Raw genomic sequence first — 24,603 nt, 5'->3', positions numbered from 1 at the left:
GTTAAATTTCCCCCCAAAATGACCAAACCCCTTCATTAAACCCGAAAATTCTCGCTTTGAAGTTATTTTATGGTTAAAAATCATGACATCGTTTTTTTGCCCAAAAATTACCAAAATCGTTGAAAACTTAATTCAACCTAAAAAGTAATCTTTTCCTCCCCTATTCCGACCCCTACTGATCAGTTTGATCAAGTACGCTGAAAACTAGACTCAAGTGAAAAGTCATGATTAGTCTTTTGACCAATATTGGAGTATCAAACAATTTCATATCCAGAATTGCGTATTATCTAGCGGAGAGTAAGGATTACTTGTTTTCAAACGTTTCGTATTTAGGACTCGGACAAAGTTATATTATTGATAAGAGACTAATTTTCGATTTATCACTGTCGAGCCAGTATTTTTTCTTATATTTACAAGGTGTTGCGTACGGTCAATATGATACCTATGCCTCGATATAGGGTCCCTCATTATCTGGCAATTCACTCTCAAGTCCTCTTCAGACCTTTTGTCAACACATCACGGTTGTTGTTCCCAATCTTCAACCAACCTTCAGTGAGTTTTGGCCAATCATCCATCTCATTACAGTAATATCCTCCTCCGTTTCCCACCCCCTGGAATTCCTGACCCCACCAACCCTTAATACATAGGTATTACAATTCTTTTCTCTCTGGGAATGCAGCTTTGGGGTGGATTACCTTAGAGCGACATTTGGACAGTTCCAGTTTCGGTCCATTTTCCGCCCCCTCCCTGGAATCCCCGTGGTTGATCGGCAGCTCTAACTACATTTGTCAATGATCATTCATGACGATGAGTGAGTCTTCTTCATTGTGGCTGCCCTATCCATGCATGTGACACCACAACGAGGTGTTTCCTTCATGAAGCGGTTGAATTATGGAGCGAGCGAGCGAGCGAGCCCCAAGATCACCGAGTCATTCATTCCCAGTTCTCTCCCCCTCTCTCTCTCTCTCTCTTTCTCTCTCTCTCTGTGTACCTAAAACCACTTGAACTACTAGAACACATCTTCTGACTACTACAGTACAAAAGGTCCATCCGTCTGCCCAGGTGGTCATTCTATATTCCATAGAGTAGTACCACTCGATCTGGTACTGTACGACCAAAAAATCCCTTCTACCTAGCTCCGATTCCCCAGACCTCGTGATGATGTTGCCATTGGTGATCGTGACCATTGGGCATGTTGGTCTGTGTGTGTGTGTGTGTGTGTGAAAAAAATGACCAACATTTACATTCATTGTCCGGAGGTCGTTGAGGAGCTTATCAAAACCCATCTCATTGAATGAAGAGATGAGATGTCATGGCAGCCCAAACATTCACGAAGATGAAGCAGATGTGTGAACCTAAAGAAATTCAAGCGCTCCGTAACTCGTTGTTGATGGACTTCTTGTTGATGATCGTGGTATAAGTCTCATTCATTCCGCACATTCCCCAGAATCCTGCATGGACGAGCCGATCCGAGCTCTACATATAGTACATAGACCATTGTGGGTTCCAGGAAGGAGGGTTTTTGGAGGTAAAAATGGTGGCCAATGTACGAAAAAGCCGTCCAGTTTGTGTTTGTCTAATTGGAGTAAGATGTGAGATGCTCTTGTTTCCTGCTTTTCATTTTGGCGCCGGGTCCAAAATCCATGTCTCCAGGTTCCCTGTGTGCCAGTTGGACATGCCACGCATCATCTGTTTGAGCACGACAAGGCAAATATTGGATCAATTCAAACAAATTGAGGCAAGATCTCGTTATGAGGGTTACCCCTTGTCGCCAAGATTGAAACGTCAACGTAATCGACTCGAGAGAGTACTACACATTCTGGCCAAGAAACCTGATCAAACAGGACAAAGACGAGATGAAGTTAGAGCCGTAATTTTAGAAAGCTTGACGCCAATATGCTACAAGGTGACATGTGAGCGATTTCTTTTCTGTCGAGAAACGTGGTTCCTTGCCTCATAATCGTGAAATGTATCAGAGACCATGTCCATGCTAAAAGGCCGTGGGAGATAGTTGCCTTCCACACATAGAGGGATCAATAGGGTGTCCTTATATTAAGCTCCGTGAGGACAGAGCAATGTCTGAATTCCCCAAAACGTGTACGTATTTTGTTCATGATCATTAAGCTAGCCTCAGAGCCATTTTGAAGAATAGATTAAGATTTGTATCATTGACGTTAAATGCTATGGAGCAAGGCCACAATTTTCAAACTTTATCTTATACTGTTTGTTGTTAAAGCCACTCAAAAACAAAATGTGAACGATAGAGTACTGGCACAAAAGAGGAGATAGAAAAAATAAATGAAGGTGATATAGTGTATGTCTAAAAAGTGAAAAATGCAAAAAGAGAAATAAAACATGTTATCAAAAGGCTTACTTCTTAGGTCTAAAGGTCTCAAATTGTGACAGGACAACATTTCTAGCTACCGCGACCACTAAATGTGTAAAGCGTTTTGCTGAAATAGGACATGCTCACGCGGGTCTTTGTTTACCCCTTTGCACTTGAGCGCCCCCTTTTGACTTACGTAGGGATGTGTCGAAGTTTTGGCCATGGCATGAGTCAATAACAATAGCGTCGAAATAAGCGGAGCTGCTACACACAAAAAAAGGATAGAGCTAGAAGCGATAAAAAGATAAAACTTTTAGCTCGCTTTGAGACAGAAGTTCAATTGTTGGTTGAAAAAGCGGTGACATTTTTACGGTTGACACATCCCTACATATCCGAAAGATGGCGCTTGAGCGCAAAGGGGTACAAAAAACCAAACAAACTGAGGCTGCGATCCTATCCTATTAACGAATATGCTCTGGACACTTCATGTCGATCATTATCAAAGTAGGCTCTTTATTTCCACGAGGTTGACTAAAACAGTGCTCAGAGAATGCACGTTCTTTTAGTCAGAGTATAGCTTCTTTTATGCAGAATAGGAACCATGGCCCTTCTCTATTTATCTAATATCTAACATATTTTTCCTCATCCCCTTAAGCAAATCAGATCTGAAAGTAGAGCTTTGTTGAAACTAGTGATGTGTTTCGACCCGGAAGGTCAGCTTTTTAGCTTAAAGGACCTCGGTTAGGGCTCCCATCACAAGCTAAAGAGAGTACAAAATCAAAATAAAAACTCCTTAAATGAGTGGCAAAATGCGACCCTGCCGTTCTAGGTCTCGGAACCAGGACTGCTTTAAAACTCGGTCCTGATCTTGGTTCTTCATTTCTCTACCCTTCTTCGTTGGAACGGGAGCCCTACCAGAGGATCTTCAAGCTAAATTGCTGATTTTCCGGATCCAAACCCCACCACTAGTTGAAATTGGCTAATGAGTAAACTAGAAACACTGAGAAAAGAATGGCATCATCTTATTTGCTAAATGTCTGCCGCCATGGTCATCATATCTTAATTAAGCTATTTTATACACTATCGTTGCTGTATGGAAACAATGAGTTTTCGTATTGTTTTTTCAAAACCTATGGTTGGACAATATCAAATCGAGTGGAGTTCAAATTTGGCAAAACTAACTTATTTTCATTCAAATGTGTGGAAAAGTCAACATAAAAAATTGTTTGAGCTTTGTCAATTTTCAAACGTAAACGTTTTTCGATTCGTAACTTTATGGAAAGGTTTGTTGGCCACTTTGGCGAATTTTAATTCAAAATTATGCTCGGTTGTCGAAAAACCAAGGATACGCAATCATAAATAGCCATTTTCGTGCACCTTTAATCAGAAGATGGTGGCAGAAAACGTTGAATTTTGCCATAGAGAAAATGCCTTTGATGAGAAAACATTAAAAGCCTTTTTCGAACTACTAGCAGAAAGTGGTGGTAGAAAATGGCAGAAATTTCTTAAAAGTCGATTTTTGCCAACGGTGCTAAAAACAGCCCTTGCAAATGGATCTGAAGAGCGATTTCTAGCAATAAAGGACCTCTCCATACTTTTGGACAAGAACTAAAGGCCATCTTAAAGGAATGACCAAACACTGTTTGTGTGGCCAAGCGTTTTTTGATATACTCAAAACTAATTTTAACTCCCTTGTCCATCCCAACTAGAGGTGTGCAACGGATCCGACCAGTTCCGATGTAAAATATTCTTAGTTGACTTAATTGACTATAAAGTAATTCGATCTTTGATTCTTCAATTTGAAATGTTAAGGCACTTCCATTTGATTCTCTAGAATAATTTGCTGAACCTAAAAGGCCTCGAACACGTCATTGCTTTCGGAATTTTCGACCAGATTTTGGGGGGAAAAACATCCTTTCAAGTCCCCCAAAATGGTAAGTAAAAACAGCCAAAATGGCAAAAAGGTTAGTTTATAAACCCAAGCAAGTAGCAAACAAAAGCGAAAATGACAAATAGATTTGCAAATAACATTGAAAAGAAGGCAGGAAAAACGATACAAGTAAAAAACATACAACAATTTTGACTGATCTATTATAGCCTTCACGGACTAGTTTTGAATTAGTTCAGTGCTCTTTCTTTACTTGCAAGCTCTTCGCCTTGAAAATTCTATGAACAGAATGGCATCATGGCAAAAGAACTTTACATAAGATCAAAAAAGTAAGGTAAAGAGCAAGTGAACTGTGAATTGACCATGGGAATTGACTCGTTTTTACATAATTTGACATTTTATTTTCATGCCATGCCTGTAAGCAAAATCGGATCTAAAAATAGAAGTCAGCTGATCTGAAAAGCTCTTAAATTTGCCCCATTTTTCGAAAAAGTGGCAAGTACCAAATAAACACGTTTTAAGGCCTAACATATTTTTTATTACTTTTCTGCACCTCTAGTGATTTATCATACAGCCATGCGTGTGGTGACTTAGAATTCTACTTCTATTCAATCTTTGCCACTTCAATATTACGGTTAAATCCGCCATTTCAATCCCCCAATCCGATACAATATTCTCTAATCCGACCCGAATCCGACCATTTTTTGCGCAATTCGATCCGAATTCAGATCCGATACACAGACAGCTCTAATTCAAATCCATTTTTAGTGCAAACAAAAATCATCACATTGTGATTATTTTTCCTGATGATAACCTGATGGAATGTGTGCATTGATGCCCGGATTTCTATGCCGAAAAGAAAAGGGCCCCTCAAAAGTGTTGTCGCCATTTACGATGTGAGTGCCGATCGAAAAATGCATTTCAGTTCGAAGGTCACGATCATCCAGTCAGATTCTTTGGCTCTTTGTCTTGCTGACGAGGACGGACCTCCTTGGGTTTGACACCGAAAATCGAGAAAGACATATTTTTGAACGAGCGCCTTCACCAAGAGCGACAGATCCCCGTGTTGTTAATGCCAGCGGCATTACGTGAATTGACATACAGACGCTTCTTGAATTGGCAATGCAATTCAGATGCAATCTCCAAAGAATTTACCTTGACTTTGAGCCCAATAAGTTGCGGAGGAAAACAACGCTTTCTTTATCTTGTGAGGAGCACCATTCATACTTTTCGCTGGGTAACCTCTTCTCGTGGGAATAAATAAAGGAATGGATGGACTTCTTCGTCTTTAATACTAGATCAGATTGGATTTTGAGCCATGTAGGATCAACCAGCATTGCATCTGCCACCACTTTCATCAGCCGATCGTCTCTCCAGAAAGTCACCAGATGGCGCCCTTCACAGTGTGCCTCTGCAGGTCAGTGTCTATTTGGAAATAATCTGGTTTATATGATGGCCGGGTCTATTTCTCGCTCAAATGACAGCACTTGCTGAACGCTGAACCTAGTGGGTCTCTTCATCTACTGTAGGATCACCCGCTCTTCCCGGGTTATTCAAACTTACCTTACCTTAAATCTCAAGTGTCCGAAGGTCAGTGAGAACCATTGAATTGTTCAAAGTAATGAAACAAATGCATGACAGATATGAAAGAGATTCTGCTGATATAAATCAGTACTCCTCTTCTGCGCTGGGCGGATGATACCAAGTGGATGAAATTACCCTTCTTCATCTTAGCATCTTATCGCCCTAAGCCAAGACGAGTGTACTCTTATTATGCATTAAACCCCCAACGACCCCAAAACCACGACGAGATGAGCCGTGCACTTGGGCTGTGACTGAGAGTTGCTATCAAAATTCAAACGCAGGCCAAGTTATATGAGTACGTCGTCGTATGAAGTGGTTTCCAGGTTCAATTAGACGCGTCGACGACGTCTTTGAAGTCATCCTGGACGGCTGTCACATCCTGGAGATCTTACAAGAGAGCACTCGGCTCGCTCTGCTACTGAACTGACCAAGACAGAGAGAAAGAGAGAGAGAGAGAGATGCTGGTCATACATATCCAAAGTCGCCAAAACTGGAATTTCTCAATTCCATACCCCATATTCTCGTTGGTTTGCAGCAAAGCTGACCCCTTTCATTGGGTTTTGATTTTTGGTTTCTCAAGGCTTTAGGGGTTCCTTTTTTCTACAAGGTCGAAACACTATTTCTTGCTATGATTCAATAAAATATCATGCTGCTCATACTCTGAAGTTGGAAGTGACAACCTAGAGAGCCCTTTCATTTCATTCCCAACTAATCCTGTACACATATGTTCATCATATCAAAAGAGCTCTCAGGATACAGGATGAAATAGTTATTTCTATATTGTAGCACGGTGCTCAAGAACCCCTCACAAAGTGGACAATCATCCCTTGAACGAGCTTTGGTTGGCTCTACGGTTATTTCCCTCCAGCGCTAACTTGCCCATTCATTATTCGCTAACCTAATTATTTACTTGGAGAATGTCAAACCTCAGAAACTAGAGTTGTGTCAGTCCAAAGCAGGGCTTTCCCACATATCACTCCCCTCCAATACACGAGTAATGTACGAAGAAGGTTGTTTCTGATGGACACACGCGATCAGAAAGTGTTCACTAACTTTGCCCAACCAGAATCGAGTCTGGCCTCTGAAGTTCATCCTCAATTTGGATTTGATGCCATTGACATATCCATCCATCGGGTCGAGCCCGGGATTTCGTCCATTCTCATGGAGAGCCATTCATAGACGCAATCGTCGATCATGATCCCTAGTAGTACACTAGTACACTAGTGCACTAGTACATTAGTAGTAGGTGCTACTCCGTCCGAGTGAGTTGGTCGGTTTTGTCTTCTGGGGCATGATTACGTCAACAACGACGACGACGACGACACTCATTTCTGACCATCTAAATTCATTGAGGGGCTCCTTGATCTTGACCTTCGAACCACTTTTGGTTGGCGTTGCTCAACATCCCAACTACTGTAACACCACCACCATCGCTACCATCGACCGAGCAACCAACCAACGGAGCGAACGAGCGAGTGAGTTGAGATGCCTCGGTCACCAACAAAAGAGCCACCAAACGGTCGGTCTTCAATACTGATGAACCATGGAAGCAACTAAGCAACCAACCCTTCAACCATCCAACTAACGGATAGACAGGCAGGGAGACTCACCCAGATCACCCGGGATTCGGGAGCACCATAAAAAGACATGGCTTGCTTTTATTTCTTCACCCTATGCCGAGAATCTGTGCATGTAGTACGTATACGAGGAAATCCTCATGAATAATAAGCTGGAGCGATATGTCATCCAGTTCATGTGGGATTTGGAGGAAAATTGGGGCTTGTGTGTACATAAACCGTACATACATGTGTGCCTTGATTGCAAATGCCACTTGGCCACCTCAGGCCGGCTTTTCCTTCCTTCATGTGCGCAGAAGGTACCTACGTAGGTAAAGTATGCGGATTTGGTTACCGATTTGTCGTGTCGGCGCCAAAAGGCTTGTGAGGAAATCTCCATATTTTGTCTAGATTTGTGCACATATTTTGACTGGGACATGTTTTCAGGAATGCCAGGAATGTCCATGCCAATTTGCCGCGGCAGAAGATGGATGCGAGGCCGTTGATGAGGCTGCAAATCATTGGGATCAAAACGGGAGGGCCCGAGCCGATTCCGGATGAATCTCGCATCCATCCATCCATCCGCTTATCAGGATCGTGCCATCACAAGAATACGACACAGAGTAATTTCCTCATGGAATGGGTAATGGTGAAAAATATGCTGAAAGTAATCGGTCTGACTCGTTTGAGGCGAGTGCAATCTTTGATTTGCATTGAATTCCTCATTCATTTTGGTTTTCAAGACCTTCGTACGTACAGTACGTCCAGCACGTTCAGGACATTGACTTCTACCCATTTTTCCCCGGGTCTTCTCTGATCTCGGACATTTATGTAGGAGTAACTACTTGAAACTTGCGTAAAAAGGACATTTAGATATTTGGATCTTACCGGCACACACTCGCAATGGATGCAGTACATGACTCCGAATGGTGGTCCCAGGTCCGGATTCCAGGTCTGTTCCAATTCATAATGCTTATCGCCAAAACGGCACTCTGAAAGAAAGAAAGAAAGAAAGAAAGAAAGAAAAGAGCCAGACTTGCTTGTTATTTCTTTGATCCATCCACCCTCCCATCCAGGGTAGCCATGGGCATCATCATCATCATCCTGTTCAATGTACGCATATTGTGTACGAACAGAACAGTTACAGTATGTACGTAAATGTACGTAGATAGATATAGACAACGCGGACGGCGGAATTCAATCTCTCATCAGACTTGATGGAACGCCTCCTTGGCCCCCGTCTGAAGGATGAGAATCTCGACACACACACACACACCCTCTCCCAATCTTTTGACACCTCGATCCAATCCAGTAGACCCATCGAGTAAGAAGTATGTATGTATAGTCAAGTAATAGCAGTAGTTGTACAACAGTTGTGCTACTGCTTCTGGGTGGATGAGTCAAAAACGACAAGAAGGTAGGGATGAGGAACGGAACGGAATGAGAATTGAGATCCGTTCAAAGTGGACCTGTCCGCCATTTGATGGGATCTGTCATGAGATTGTTTTTGTCCGCCGAGCGGGCTGATCGGGGCCCATAAGTCCATAGGCCCATAGGCCCATGGATGGAACGCCAGGCAGACACGCTTTCGACGCCCCATTATGGAGTGTTGTAGGAAAAACAAAATATGTGTTTTCTCTTTGCACCCTTGATAGTCGCTAGACATGATCCTGAAACCCGAGCACACACACACATACACACGCACACACACACCATTCGTTTTGACTCGAACACACGCTCATTCACATACGGTTAACTGAAAAGTGGAGAGGTGTTGATTGAAATTGGCGCCGAAATCTAGATGACTTTTGATTTGCGTTCTCAAACCTCCTCTATCCCAAGAGTGATTGACTGACCTTGGCACTCATCCTCCTGAGTTCGTTTCCCATTCAAACACACGCACTTATTTACAAATATCCTCAAAAACGTGTGAGATAGTGGATCCGACCGAGCTAATAGCTTTTAAGCAAGCCATTAAGAGCGAATGACTCTCTTGAGAGTGCTTTTCAAAGGTAGATCAGGAAGGAAGCCAACCATGCCCTACCTACACGGGCCGTCATAACGGAAGTAAAATGAATCCAGGCATTCATGTTCTACTGCATGTAGGTATGTGCGTAGGCTGCAATTGACCACAGACTTGAACAGGAGTCATGGAGTTATTGGCTCAGAAAGCACGAAACACCCATTTTGTTTTCCTAGTACATACTAGGGCATTTGCAGCCACACTAGCCACACGGCTCCATCAGACCACCGATCTATCACGACTCCTTGAAATGGACGATAGGTATAGCTGCAAGGCTACTGATGTGAAGGCTGAAATAATCTGGCTGGACTAGCTTTTCGGGTCGGCCTTTGAAGATAAGTGCCATGTCGACAAGGCAGTCCTGAATTAGCGTTCGCGGAATTTCAACCACACCTTCAGAGGGGGGGGGGACGTAACGCGCCATTGAAGTTGGTTTGTGGTAGAACGACCGAAATAAGGTAAAATGTGTAAAATGTTTGTTGTAGCAAATGATCGGTATTTCATCTACGTATATGTGGCCTCATATACCAAGAATGTTCTTCAAAAGTAGAAGGAACTTAACTTGGGGGCAGATTACATTTCCCGAGTCAGGATCATAGTTCCTTGACGAATTGACCCAATTGCATAATGATGCTAAAATAGTCCTGTGGAAGAGATGCTTTTAGACATTTTCTCCCCTTTGAGTTCGAAGAACTTTTTTAGTATGGTAATCTAAACCATGAAGTTTTCGAAAAAGTAACCGGGTACTACAAATTCTGCACTAAAGCGTCAGAGTATTACTTCCAATCCAACCTCATCATCTAGATGCGAGCGTTGTTGTTTGCGTCTCTTGGTAGTTAGCCTCTGAGTGATTCAATCGTGTATCCGTCTCTGTCTACCCAAACAAACAATGTTTTCTCGCGTACATATCTGGAAGCTAGCCTTGAATATTTTTGCGCCTGGCTTGCTTTTTTTCCCCGCGATTGGCTAAAAATTCAAGGGGAAGCAGAGAGGTAGAGAAGCATAGCAAGTGTAGCCTTCGACGAGCTGTTGGAGAACAAGAGAGACACTGAGACGGGAGATTAACTTTTTGTTTGCAGTAGATCTTGCAACAACACAACTGACTCCATTCCTCCAATGCCTTGGCGCCGAAGAAGGGGGCAAAATAGCATGTGCGATCTGATTCCTCGTCGACTTTCTTCGCCGCTCATCCAATCGTTACGGATACGGACCAAAGGGTCTTTTCGTCCCATTGGTTTTACTACGGGTCCGTTGGCAGAAAACTTTGGCAATTATGTTCAGTCCGCGTCCGCCTGGTTGCCGAGTCATGATGTCATCATCATGATCATCATCACTTTTTTTCTCAACAAAATTAATAGCCCTTTGTACTTCGCAGACAACCAACAGTCCAGGCAATTAAAGGGTTTGGAGAATGTTCTGGTTAAGTTTTTCAATTTCACGAGCTCGACCCAAACGTTGGTCGTGTTTGCGCTCTCCATTTGAACTGATGCAGGCTTGCCACTTAGATTAGCAGAAAAAGCCATTATATAATGATACGCAATTTTGAGATCATCCTTTATTTGCGTCATCATGGTCGAAGGTACTAGAAACTTCTTACACTTTACAACCCCCCAAAAATGAGAAACTCGAAAGGGTAACAACTGAAACGATTTATTTTGCATTGACCCTATGTTGAGGGGTTACCTCTGTAATCCATTGAGTTCTAAGCAAATTTGGTCATGCCGAGTTTTTCACGTAACCCTTTTCGATATTCCCTGGACATTCCAAAGAATGGATATTGGTGGATTACTGTTTTTCGGAGTATTGGTCCTTTCAACTCAAATTGGGTCCCAGAGGAAAACTAGTAAGCTTGGAGATGAGAAGTAAATTTCTATTGGATTGGGCAATACAATTATTGAAGGAACTACTTTTGCTCCGGAAGGTGGTAAACATTTCATACAAGATACTAATATGTTATTCATCAAGTTAGATTTGCCAGCAATTCATCTTGGCCATCCAAACCCCTTCTGTAGGATAAAAGCAATTTGGCCATGAAGTTTAGAGATCGGGGAAATGCGTGCAACACTGCCAACCCTGAAATGATTTGGACTGTACCCAGATCCTAAATTCATTCAAGATCTTGAATCCAGACCACCAAAATCAAGTCGCGGATCTTGCTTGGCTCAATGTTTGATAATTTTGGTCTTCCTTGTGCATTTGAGGATCTAAGAGTGGGCCAACTGACTTCAAGCCCTTTGTTTTGTTTGAGGAGACCATCAAAGAATTGCATTTTTGTGGGAATCTTAAGATTGGCACAAAAGAGTGAGCTGGAAGAAGTCCATTTCTAGCCAGTGAATTCGCGAGGCTTTCCATCTCCTTTCTGGGCCTTTCCAAGTCATAAAGCTCCGTCTCCCTTTGAAGGACAAGAAAGAAGCTACTTACTCCTCTCTCTTCTCTAATCTGCTACTACTCGTGGGCCCACAAATCTGCCGCCCCTCGAAGGCCTCAGTTCAATTCTCCCATGCCCAATGCAATGGTACATTGTTCGTTACCAAGGTCCCTTTCGGTTGGAAGGTACGAACAAGAGTGAAGATTCGACAAGCACTGTTCTCGGGTTACACGCTCAAAGTATGTAAGTATGCACTTTGAGTTGGGCTCGACACGTGGATTGGAGAGTAACCCTGTGCACGTGGTTGTTTCGTTCGGTCGTACGTAGCGTGTTGCTGTTCACGCGATATGGCGAAACTTTCTGCATTTCGAGGCACCTGACTGACGGACTGACTGACTTCGGGGGGCATCCGTTCTTCCCGTCGGGTGTTTGTTTTGGCACATTCAGCCTGTGCCTCGACGAAAATTGCATTGAATGACTAAATTTGAATTAATGTAGCATGACAAGCCTAAAGTCATGCAAATTGCAGCAGCCGCTCGGCCTCTTTTTTGCAATGCTCCCCCCCCCCTCTCCTCTCCTCTCCATCTCTCTTTTTCTCTCTGTGTCGCTCTCCAGTCAGTGTCCCGGTGGCTTCTTACTCCTCCATGAGCTCCAGTCGAGAACGAGACAGAAAAGCTCAAATCCGAGGCGAAAAAAAGTCCGCAACGAGGCGAGAGTGAGCCTCAGCCACACCAATGGCGAGTCAGAAAAGCTCGTCAAAGAGGTCCCTAGTAACTGCATAACATTAGCCTCGAAAAGCGTGCTGCACAAAAGCCTGGCAACTGGCAAAATCGAACCAATCGTGGTTTTTTCGGCCTAGGGATCTCATCACGATCACGATTGGCTTCAATCTACCAAGTCCAGGTGGATTGACTCAAGTGACAAAAAAAAGATTTGGGGGGCCACACATCCTGGTCATGAAAAGGACTACGCCATTCTCTTACAAAATGTCGGAACTTTGCGCCATACATTGAAACAACCTTGACGATCGTGAGCTAATCAAGTCTGATCTCAGAGGGAATGGAAGATCACCCCCCTAATCCGAAAGGTTTCGTGTTTGGCAGGTAGATCTCTTTCGTTCAGCCTTTGCCGTCTATGGACAATACATTGTCTCTCTAAGTGTGTGTTCTCGTGTGCCATTAAGCAGTCATGGCATTAACAGTGGGCCTGCAATCGTTGAGTCCCATCCTCATTCGATTAGACGGCCGAAACGATCTCTTTGAACGAACACGAAGACTTACACACAATTGGGCATGACTTAATCACGACTCTTCTTGGATTGTGAGGGAAAGACCACGAGATCAACAACTCGAGCGAGACGAGCTGGATGCACAGCCAATCGTTGTCAGGTGCATGAATTGAAGGTGCCTAGATTAGCCATTCCCTGGATGCTAAATGAGAGCAATTGCAGCTTTAATCAAATGAGCCCATGGGCATGATGAACTTCCCGCTCAATTCGTACTTTGTCGAGAGCCCAGAGGGCCCTTCCATTTTCTAGAAGGTGGTCGAGGCCATGGAATGCCCCACGACTTTGAGGATAGGAATCCCATGTCCTCTCTGGAGATGAGAATGTCTGATTGTTTGACAATTAATTTCTTCCTCCGACAATTGACCAACGCAGGACCAGAGGCCAAACGACCCATTAAATATCCGTGATCTTGATCAAGGTCGCGACCTTTATAGCCTTTATCTTGTTGGGCAATGACGAGACTGGCCTTCGGAATTGGGATTCCCGAAAAGACTCCGTGTTTCTGCCAACTCATTTTGCTTGCTACAATCGTTTGCGGAGACAATCTCAGATTTAAAAGAAAACGATCGTTTCCTGGGCCTTTTTATGGTTGAATGCGATGAACTCAATTTAGGGTAGACTCTAAAGCATTCAAATGACTGAAAATCTGCTAAAAAAGTAAGGCAAAGCCGAGTGGATGTACACATTTCCCATAAAGCTGCTTGTCGATTAGAACAAAATCAATTGTGGAAGTCAAAGATGTAAAGTTTCGGAATTTCTTAAGATCTCGCATTCTCGGACGAAACAAATACTGGTCTCTCCACTTTTCCCATTGCTTGGTAGGTGGGTCCATTCATGATGGAACACATGGGACCAAACATTGGATCAAGTGGAAGTCGCACATCCCTACCTAGATTACTTGACAGTTTTAACATTTCCAAAAAAAAAAAAGAAAACAATCTACACATCATAAGTGTCTTACGAAAAACAGGCGATTTATTTTTACTAGTGTTTCAAGCTTGTTGACATGACCATGATTCTGAAAACAGATCTATGCATCAATCAATGTTCTAGGATTCGAATGACTCTTATTTGTCTCTTTCTGTCAACGGCATCGCTTCCATAAAAGGTCAAACCTGATCCATACTCTACGTAAATTCATTATTTCTCGAGAAGATTTCATTCTTCCCAATGCCGATCTAAGAACCCCACAAGCATTGAACGTGCCTCTCAACCAACGGATCCCTGGTCCTTTTCCCCAGACTGGTTTAAGAATCTACTCAAAGCGCCAAGGACATGAATGAATCCCTTCAGATCAAAGGACTGTATTCTTGACAAGGTACTATCTAGTACAACTAACGACATGTTTCCCAATTACTACACTTGTATTACGTACATGGGGATACTGCTATGGATACATGTACAAACTGCCGATGGACTAGTCACGACGGGAACACCGTGCCTTACGAACGAAGTGTTCTCTGTGCAACTGGAAAAGCGGAGCAGAGCAGGAAACAAAACGACGACATGTTGTCCTCCGCAGGGCTTGGCGGCCTTGTCACAATGCCAAATTTCTTTCGAATTTCCTAATTTGCCTCAAGACAAGCGAAAAGATCGGACAATCATCCTCATCATCATCGTCATCATCGTCATCATCGACATCATCGTGATCTTGTGGTTGTGTGGCCAATTTGCCGCCCACTCCCATCCTCAGTGCGGTGAGGACATTGTATCAAACGAGACTTGTCACATGTCAAAGCGAACCACCTGGAGCATCCCGGAGCATCCCGGAGCATCCCGGATCGGTAGGACGAGAAAATGCTCGGGATGTCGTGGCGGGATTGCCTTCCCATGTTGAGTGAGCCATTGGCGTCATCTGCATCATGATAGGCATCCTTGTCGTCGTCGTCGTCGTCGTCAACGCCGCTCGTTTCAATTGATTCAATGCCCTCCAAATAATAATATGAAAGCAAAAACAGTCGAGACTTGATCCTAATTCCAAAACTAAGCTCGTTATCAGACTGTTGTTGTGTGTGTGAAGCCTCGGCAGTCAAGCGTGTTCTCTTTTTTTCGTCTTCTTTCTTTCATGATTCTTTTTTTTTTTGCTCCTCTCCAGGGGAGGGCAGGATATTTCTCGAGTTTCATCACTCCGAGCCAAATTCGATCCTCATTCCTCCAAATACGGTCAATGTACGTACGTAGGTAAGTAGGTACGTACTTACATAGAGTCTGTGAACTCGACCACTTAATCCTCCTCACCTGAAGCTTTTCGTTTCTCGTCGTGAGGACCGAATTCGCCGGGTTCCTCGTCCTCGGGATGGTCAATGGGCAAATGGCCCCGATGTCGCCGCTTGGCCTCCACCCCCACCCCCAGGGTGGCTATCACCACCAAAAGCAGGACCAAGAAGACGCACTTGAACACCATTCTCCTACCATTCACTACCCTTCGTCTCGTCTCTGAGCGGGTCTGTCTGGCGTCCGGTCTCTGATGACTTCAATGATTTTTGTCGTGATCCACGTGCTTGCGCGATATCGGGAGCTCAGAATCGGGCTGATGGCCACTTGAGCTTGAAAACACAACTAGTCAAGTACACTCACTCCAAGTTCGCTTCGCAGGATCAGGCTCTCCAAGTTGAACCGCGGTCAATGGCGAATCGAGGGAGGAAGGAACCGGGCTGTCTTTTGGGCGAGCTCGACGAGCACGATGGCACAGCCAGCGTTTGCCCGGCAATCGCCGCGCAGACTCCCGTTCAGAGAACGCACGGACGTGGTAAAGGCGTTCGTTTGCGCAGCTTAGGTTCAAGAGGAGGTTTTTCGTTCCGTTCGTTTCGTTCGTTCGTGGGTAGAGGAGAGGCTTTTACTTACATTTTAAAGGACGCGAAGGCGGCATTTGGGCTAGGGGATTGTTGTTGTTGTTGTTGTTGTTGCTGCTGCTGTTGGCCAGCGGAAGACGGAAGTGAGGCTGACAAGGGGCGGGGAAGGTCATTAAACATGAAGTAACTAAATGAGGAGGGCATTGAGGCGTGCGAGTGAATGAGAATTGGCAGACTGGGTTTGGGGCGACAATGGCATCCAATGCGAAAATGAATTCAATGCGTTTTTTATTTGGCTTGAATCATTTTCTAGCATATATATATAGTGACCATCATAATTTCTTTTCTACTTTAATGCACTTATAATTTTGAAAATTAAGAAGGAGGACTGGCTCAGGCGATTTTGCGCTGACTTTACATCAAACCACGGACTTTAAGAGATATGAAATTTCAACGGAAGAGAAAATTTCCCATCGCTTGCGTTATTGATGTTATCCAAAATCAGCATTTATTATGGTTCGGGCCCCAACATATGCCTCCGGTAACTCCAGAGAGGTAGTCTTAGTAATGTTGAGTCTTCGGCCTCCCACTCTGTCAACTACATAAGCTTATGACGATATCATTTTGGAAAGAACCACTTGACGATTCAATGTCATTAAAATGACTTGTCTCTAATGTCAACCATCCACATTTCCTATGTTATGGGTACAATATGAAAAGGCACTCATTCAGATTTACTTTGACCCGAAGCGGACCGATTTCCTTTATCAAACCAATGGACTTTTTCAGCCATCTACCGGTCAAAGGGCCGGTTTCTTGTACAGTGGCTCCTTTAAAATCATACAGGGCGACCACTATGTGTTAGAACGCAAGCTTTGGCAAGCTATAACTATGTTTTTTTGAATTTCTCGCTGTTACTTAATGAAATGATATGATTGGACCTTCATTTCTAAGCATTTTTAGTAAACAAAGTCTTTAATTGGGCGAACTATTCAAACTGCAAAGCAGAAAATGGAGAGGCGTGAAGCCATCCACAGCCTTCATTCTGAGGGCAAAACTTGTCAGGAGATTGCTAGGACCCTTTCCAGCTTGAAGGTGACAAAGAGTACTGCCTGGTACACCATAAAAAGATACAAGGACACAGGAAGTGTGGAAAATAGGCCATAGTCAGGACGACCTCGGTCCATCAGAACCCGGAAGTTAATTGAAGCTACCCGGAGCAAGATCAGAAGGAGTCCAAAACGCTCAATTCGAAAATTGGCCTCAGAAGCTGGAGTGGGTCGAGAAAGTATGAGACAGGTCATAAGGAAGGACCTTAAGATGAAGGCATATCACCTCCAGAAGAGACAATTGCTGAGTGCTGCCACGGTAACAAAGAGGCTATCCAGAGCCAAAGTTCTTCGAGACTGGATGAAGGCTTGGCCGGGAAAAAAGTACCATTTGGACAGATGAAAAAATTTTCACCGTGGAGCAAGCATACAATAACCACAATGACAGAATCTTGGCCAGGGACATTAAGAAGGTTCCTGTCAATAACAAAACCATATTTCGGAGGCAACACCCAGCCTCAGTGATGGTCTGGGCCGGAGTGACGTCATGTGGAAAGAAAACCCCCTTAATCTTTATCCCAGAGGGTGTAAAAGTGAACCAAGCACTTTATTTGGAGATGTTGACGGAAAAAGTTCTTCCTTGGGTCCAATCCCAGCACTGGGACCACTCTGTTTCCAGCAGGACGGGGCACCCAACCACACAGCCAACAAAGTCCAGGAGTGATGTCAGAAATTTTTCCCCGAATTTTGGTCCAAGGAGAAGTGGCCTCCATCCTCTCCAGATCTTAATGTTATGGACTATGCCATATGGTCCATACTGGAGATGAAAGTGGGTGTCAAAACCTACAGCAATGTGGAGGACCTCAAGGCCGGTAGCTTTATTGGCTGCATGGGCTGATCTTGATGAAGAGGTCATACGTAGATCTTGTGGCGCAGCAAGGAAGAGGTTGAATGTGGTAATTAAGGCCCAAGGAGGNTGTCAAAACCTACAGCAATGTGGAGGACCTCAAGGCCGGTAGCTTTATTGGCTGCATGGGCTGATCTTGATGAAGAAGTCATACGTAGATCTTGTGGTGCAGCAAGGAAGAGGTTGAATGTGGTAATTAAGGCCAAAGGAGGATATTGCGAATGATGCAGTGAACTTTTTTGTACAATATGAACTTCTGATCATTAAGTTATTAAATGAAATTTTTGTACTACCTACAATTAGTTATATAATTACTGTTTTCTCCGTTCTAAAACATAGTTGTCAGATTTGACATCATTTCGAACGAATTTGGCATTTGATTCCATTCAGTATGATCAAAGAATGGTTAAGCTAACACATGCTTTCACTTGTTGAAGCATTAGGCCTTGGTCATTGAAGCATTTAACAAATTATGTAATGATTCAGACATGAGAGTCCTCAGGGGAAGCTAGCCTGGAGAAAAAAGGGGAGAGCAGACGCCCTGCATTCCTGTTTGGCTCACTTCCTCTTTGAACGCTCTGCCTTACTTTGTGTCTCTTTGGATTTGACCCGCCACTTTCTGTAACTCAGAGCTTTACTCTCAGATGTCGAGACTATGACACCTCCAGAAAAGCGCCATCACCAGATTGGCCAGATTGATGTGACTTCCTTTCATCTTGAAGCCATTTATTCAAACACGACGACACAGGAGGCCAGATTTCAAGAGTCTCTTGAAACAGAGTGGCGTTTAAATTAATGACACCAATATCATACTATCATTCAGCATAAAGTTGTTCGATTTCGTGTTCTTACACGGATGCCCGCAATAAATGGAAGGCACTATTGTTGTTTGCAGTTCTCCTTCATGGGTGTGCTCAACTTCTTCTTCATGGGCGTTTTCTTGGGCGTTTTCTTGGGCGTTTTCTTGGGCGTCTTGGGCATCTTCCTAAACGGGTCCGGATCACATTTATTAAAATCCAACTTGAAATTGGCAATCAACTCCGCATCCTCGTCGGGAGTGGCTGGAGCTTTCGTCATCGTGGCTGAACCCGCACCCACACCCGCACCCGCAGGATCAATGCCCAAAAGAGGAGCTTCAATCTTGTTCAGGGTTTGAGACTCTTGAAGCACTTCCAATTGTGCCAACTTGGATTTGTTGCTCACGGGTGCGGCTGAGGCAGAGGGCGCCACGGGTGGACGAGCTAGCTTTTCCTGGAGCTTCTTTTGGTTGTGCCTCAGCTGAAGGGCCTCTTTCTTCCATTCGCGGGCCTTGGACTCGTAATGGTTGGACTCGTCCTTGAAATTGGCGCACTTGCGCTCGAGCTCACCGATTCTGGCCTTGGCCACATCCAAGGCGTAGTCCTTGACGATCCCACTCCCCTGGCTCCAATATCCTAACGTGAATCAGAGGAAAGGCCAATGTAGCATTGGTTTCATGTTTGATAAGGCATGGAGGATTTAATTTCTGGTAAAGTGTTTGCTCAAGTGTCAAGACATCTACGGTAAATGCGTTTTTCTTCGTCTAAGATTTTTTTTTTTGTAAAAGCACGTATCAAAAAGTGGCTCGGAGAAGTGTGTTAACTCAATTGAAGTGCATTAAAACGTATCAATGTCAAAAGCGTAGTCAATTTGTATTTTCAGTACTTTTAGTTACGTACTGACATGAAATTTCATAAATATCCTTTCACCAAACAGATGCTTGGTCATAACAATTTGAAGGTTGTGTTTTACACCTTTAAAGGTCAAAAAAAATATTCTTCCAAGTTATTGAGACATTGAAGCAGGAAAGGAAGCCGTCACCCTAAAATTTCGAGAGGTCACTCGTACTTTTGAGGCTCAATAGTTCTTGAAAAATTAACTTCAATTAGAGTTTGAGTTCTTTTAACCAAGAAAGAAACGGTTTCTATAGTATTGCAATTTAGTACACTGTCACAATTTTACTCATTAACACGCTTAAAAATACTTTTTGACCCCCTAAAATAGCTTTTTTTTGGACTCGATTTTTTGAAACCTCAGAATAGTTTTTGTCTAACATTGCGCAGTGTACCTTTTTTTTTTTGGTACATCTACAGCATTTAAAAAGTACTCCATTGACCTCCCCAATTTGTGCTGAAATCATCAGACAGATGCAACTTATGGGAGTCAATTATTGCCAAAACCTATAATTGGCTACCTAAAGTGGTCAATTATTGCCCAGGCCTATAATTGTGTTTTTTGATGACATAACAAAGAAATATCTTCTTTCAACTTTCTCTTGTATTTCTTTAACAGCTAACATTGGTAAAATTGTCGCCTAAGACTTACAAAGGTTGCAATATTGGCTATCATTCTTACCTAAGCACCAAAATCTACTCAATCTATTTTTTGGCTTGTTCTGCATGCTCTAAAAAAGTGAAATGATTGCATCTGTTTTTGGGGCTTAGAAAAAGCATATAAAAAAAAAAAAAAGATTCCTTTTGAAGAGAAATATCTGCTCTGCTCGATGGATTTTGATGAAATTTCAATTGGAAAATCAACGAAGATTTCTCCTCACATCTATTGGATACGTTTTTGAAAATTCATTACGTAAGTGGAGCTGGGTTTTCATTTTTTCTTTTCGCACTCTCATCTTGACTGTTTTCAAGTTGTAACCATTATTAGGATTTCGATGAGTCAACAACGATGTAGACGCAGACATGTGCTAGTTTTGGTACTTTTGGCAAACCGAGCGCACACTACTTGTATATGTTGATGAAAAAACATTGTGCTACCTCTCTAAACCATCTTAGCAATGATTTCATATTTTGAAAAACAAGCTTTTTCAAGCTTCTCTCATTCAATTTCTATCTCACCTTCTCACCTTCAAAAGAGAAAAGCAAGGGGAGGCAATCTAAAAATAGCATCGCTCAGACGAGAAAACAAACCCAAAATCAAAGAGCTCATTAGGCCCTGTGGAAACATTTATCATATTCCCCACCATATCTAATTCATCTGCTGCACTAAAAAAAAAAGTCTGGCCGTGGTGTCCGTGTTAAAGGACAATAAACCTTGCACTTACCCTTCTCATATTTAGCCATAACCTTTTCAAAGGCCTCTTTTTCGTTGAGCTCTGGCGATCCGGGATTGATCTTGGCAAGGGGTTGCTGCTCCTCAGCATTGGTCATGGTGTGAGCGTCATGAGTGGTCGGTTTCGCGTCAATGGAATGGCTACGACTCATGGGCATGATGGAGGCGTCCATCTTTTCCCGTTGAACCCGACGGAGCTTGTCTCGAAGGCTGTGAACCTCGTCCTTTTCAAAGGCCAGATTCTCGGAGAGGACCTTGCACTTCTTCTTGAACTCCAAGTCCTCACGCTCGACCTTCACCTTGAGGGTGGCATTCTCGATCAAGGCCTCATGGAGTTTGGCCTCCAGTTCGGGAACCTTGGTTGGATTGGACAAGTCTTGAAGTGTGGCCTTGAGAGAGGCGTTCTCGAGCGAGATTTTCTCCAAGGCCTCTTGCTTGTCACGGACAGCTTGCTGCAGATTGTTAGCAAGTTTCTCAAAGGATTGGGCATTTTCTAGTTCATCTACGAGATCTTGGTTGCGCGATTCAAGATCCTTTATGGCTTCAAAAGACAACTGCACCTGGTTATGGTTGGACCGGAGAGCGTCAAGCTCCTTGCGAAATGATTGGTTCTCGACCACAACAAGGCCATTCTTCCGTCGCTCTGCTTCGAGTTCTTCCTTTAAACTTTGGCACGTGACTTGAACGTTCTCTAGGTCTTTCTGGACGGATTTTGCAAACTCTGAGAGGCCTTCAAACTCGGTGCGTTCTTGCCTCAAGGAGGCCAAATCTTGTTGAAGTCGCTGAAAGTTCTCCGCTTTGGATTCCCACGTCAAGACTTGTCGCCTGAAATCCTCACTCTTGGCCTTCTCCTCAGTGATTTGCGCAGAGAGGTTCTCGCACACATCTCGGAAGGACTGGATTTCAGATTCGCTCTCTTGAAGCTTGGCAGTCAAGGCCTGATTCTCCTGGTTCTTGTTGCAAATGGCCAAATCAAATGAATCCTTGGACCGAAGGAATCCTTGCTCCAGTGTCTTCCATTCTTCGATTTCTTCAGACAAGGACTGCAATTTGGTCTGGTATTCCTGGATGAGATCGTTTTGGGCCTGTATTCCTTGGGACAAGGATTCATCACTCGAAGACTTGAGTTGTTCGAGATCCTGGATTTTTCGGGTGAGGCTGGCCACCTGATCGGTCCAATGCAATTCCTCCCTCTTCTTTTGAGCTCTCAGTGCCTCGACCTCACCTCGAAGGGATACAACTTGCCGCTGACACTCTTCCAAAGTCTTGGATTGACATGCATTCTCCTCTTGCAGCTGCTCAAGCTGGACTTTCACTGAGTTGGTCGCCTCTAGTTCCTGTTTCAAGTCCTGGATTTCGTCATTTAAGCTTTCCAGTTGGCCTTGCTTCAAATCCAACTGAACTTCTAGATCTTGCTTCTCTTGGTTCCCAATCCTCTGAGATTCTTGTAGACTCTCGACTTGTCGATGATGGTCCTCTTTGGCGGCGCTCTCTTTGAGAATGTCACTCTCCAGAGTATTGATGACCTCTTGCAGCTCTTGACACCTTTGACGCAACACTTGCTCCTCCATATTGGATTGGGCCTGATTGGTCAAATCCGCCACTTTGAGTTTCTCCTCTGCCAGAGTCTCTTTAAGCGCAGCTAAGGCGTCCTCGGTTTCACTTAGTTTCAGACTCATTGACGAAGCCTGTTCCTCTAATTCAGTGACTTTGGCTTGCTCTTGAGCGAGTTGGTTTTCGGCTTGCCTCTGAATGGACTGGATTTGCGCTTGATATTCATTGGAGACCTGTTCTTGTGAGACTTTCTTGTCTTGGTTCACCGTCTGGAGATCGGTTTCCAGCTTGCCAATGGTTTGAATCAACTCTTGCTTGTTCTGGAGGTGCTCTTCTAGTTCTTGGGACATTCTTTGGGATTCCTCTTCTTTCTCTTCAAGCCTTCTGGCGAGTTCGTCTCGAGTGGTTTGCCATTCCAAGAGTTCCTGATCTTTGCTCTTGAGAAGGGCTTCTTTGTCTGCCTCCAATGCTTGAACTTTCGTCTCATGAAGCGTAGAAGCATCCAAAAGAGTCTGGATCTTGTCTTCACATTCTCGCACTTGGCTCAACAGTTGGGTTTCTCTGGCGCAAAACCTGGCGTCCGACTCAATTTGGATGGCTTGGATCCTGGACGCGAAATCCCGGCTCATTTTGGACATTTCTCGCTCTGCTTCCTCCAGGAGACAGTCTTGGTCGCTTTTTCGCTCTTCAATCATTGAAGGAGCGTTTTGGGTGGCAAGGAGTTCTTGAATCCGAGACTCTTTCTCCTGGATTACGCGTTCCTGCTCATTGGCTACAATAAGGATCTTGTCCGCAAGTTCCTGATCCTTCATATTCAAAGCGGACTCTTTCTCGGCGGTGATTTGTTCCATCTGCGATTCAAGATCTTTGGTCTTTCTCTGGAACTCGTCTTCTTGTCTCGCCATGTCTGAAATCACCTCTTGGATCTTGGCATCATGAGCCAAGTCCAAACTATTTGCTGCTGTTGACGAGTGTTTCGTTGAGGATTTCAATTCCTCAATTTGGGACTCGAAATCCTGAATTCTCGTCAAGTGTGATTGCTCCTGCTTTTGAAGTTGTGCGAGTAGTTCAGCTTCTCTCAGGTTCTCTTTTGATGTCTCGTTGGAGATGGCCAAGAGGGCTTGAATTTGTTCCTCGTACGCAACGCACTTCTCTCGCATTATCTGAATTTCTTCAGGCTTGCATTGGGAGTCACGGATTTGGGTCTCGCATGCGGCTTTGATGGCTTCAATCTTCTTCTCACAATCCACTTCTTTCCGGTCAATTGCGCTTTTAAGGTCGTTGATGGTGTTCTTGAGGTCTTGAACATCCATGAGGGCCGAGTCAAAATCCCTCAGCAAAACCTTTTCGCTCTCGATCTCAGACTGTCGTCGTGAAGTTTTCTCTCCCTGATATTTGGCCAACCAGAAGCCTTCGTTCTCCTCCTGCAAGAACTTTAACCTTAGCTCAGCCTTGGCCTTTTCGGCCTTCATGTCCTCTAATCGGCCTTCTAAAAGGCTCTTCTCGTGCTTGAGAGTGTTCAGACTTCGCTTCATGTCTTCAACCGCTTTGACTTTGATTCGTTTCTTCTCCTCTTCAAGGACCTCGTTTTCCATGCGAGTGAACTCCTCCAGCTCTTTGAATTCACTGGAGAGCTTCTTGATCGTGTCGTCCTTCAGTTTAATTCGGTCCTTCAGGATGGTCCTCGGTGTGCCACTCGTGTCCAGATCCAAGGCCATCAACAGGTGCGAAGGTCGTCTTTTCCGAGGCATTGTGATCTGTCGAGGACTCTCCAGGTTATCATCATCATGATCATCATGATCATCATCATTATTATCATCATCATGATCCCCTTCTGGTTTGTGGTGTGGATCCTTCTCCGCCTCCTGAGTGAAGCGAACCCGTCGCCGTCGTTTGGAGGACCGACGATCCGTGATGAGATCTTCATTGAGCTCTTGGAATCCGATGCAATCCGGAAACAAGTCCATGATGGGATCTTGAGGCAGATCGGACAAGGTATCGCGTAGTTCGAGATGATCGAGGAGATGATCTGCCTCATCCCCATTCTGATCCCCGTCGTCGTCGTCGTCGTCGTCGTCGTCGTCGTTGTCCTCACCGTTCTGAGTCCTGCTATTGGTAGCTTGCAGGGAAGCTAAGCGGAGTTGGAACTCCTCGTCAATGGAGACCTCATTCTTGGCCGGTTTC

At 44.1% G+C, this 24,603-nt stretch overlaps 2 protein-coding genes across 2 annotated transcripts in view; both read right to left on the bottom strand.

Annotated features, from left to right (window-relative positions):
- Window positions 1-15,721, bottom strand: part of LOC131882725 (dorsal-ventral patterning protein Sog-like) — a 32,658-nt gene extending 16,937 nt beyond the window's left edge. The window contains exons 1-2 of the mRNA XM_059229965.1: window positions 15,272-15,721; window positions 8,243-8,346 (exon numbers count right to left, since the gene is read on the bottom strand). Coding sequence (XP_059085948.1) covers window positions 8,243-8,346; window positions 15,272-15,437 — 270 coding nt within the window. The 5' untranslated portion in view covers window positions 15,438-15,721. The remainder of the gene's footprint in view (window positions 1-8,242; window positions 8,347-15,271) is intronic.
- Window positions 15,722-18,467: 2,746 nt separating this feature from the next.
- LOC131882724 (uncharacterized) lies at window positions 18,468-24,472 on the bottom strand (the record flags this gene model as incomplete). The annotated part of the gene is given in 2 exon segments (XM_059229964.1): window positions 18,468-19,214; window positions 20,858-24,472. Coding segments are annotated over 2 exon segments (4,169 nt in total), but the record flags the coding sequence as incomplete, so codon positions are not given.
- Window positions 24,473-24,603: the final 131 nt, after the last annotated feature.

This window comes from Tigriopus californicus, chromosome 6 (assembly GCF_007210705.1).
Source record: "Tigriopus californicus strain San Diego chromosome 6, Tcal_SD_v2.1, whole genome shotgun sequence".
Taxonomy (NCBI): domain Eukaryota; kingdom Metazoa; phylum Arthropoda; class Copepoda; order Harpacticoida; family Harpacticidae; genus Tigriopus; species Tigriopus californicus.
This window is presented reverse-complemented; position numbering and strand designations above follow the sequence as displayed.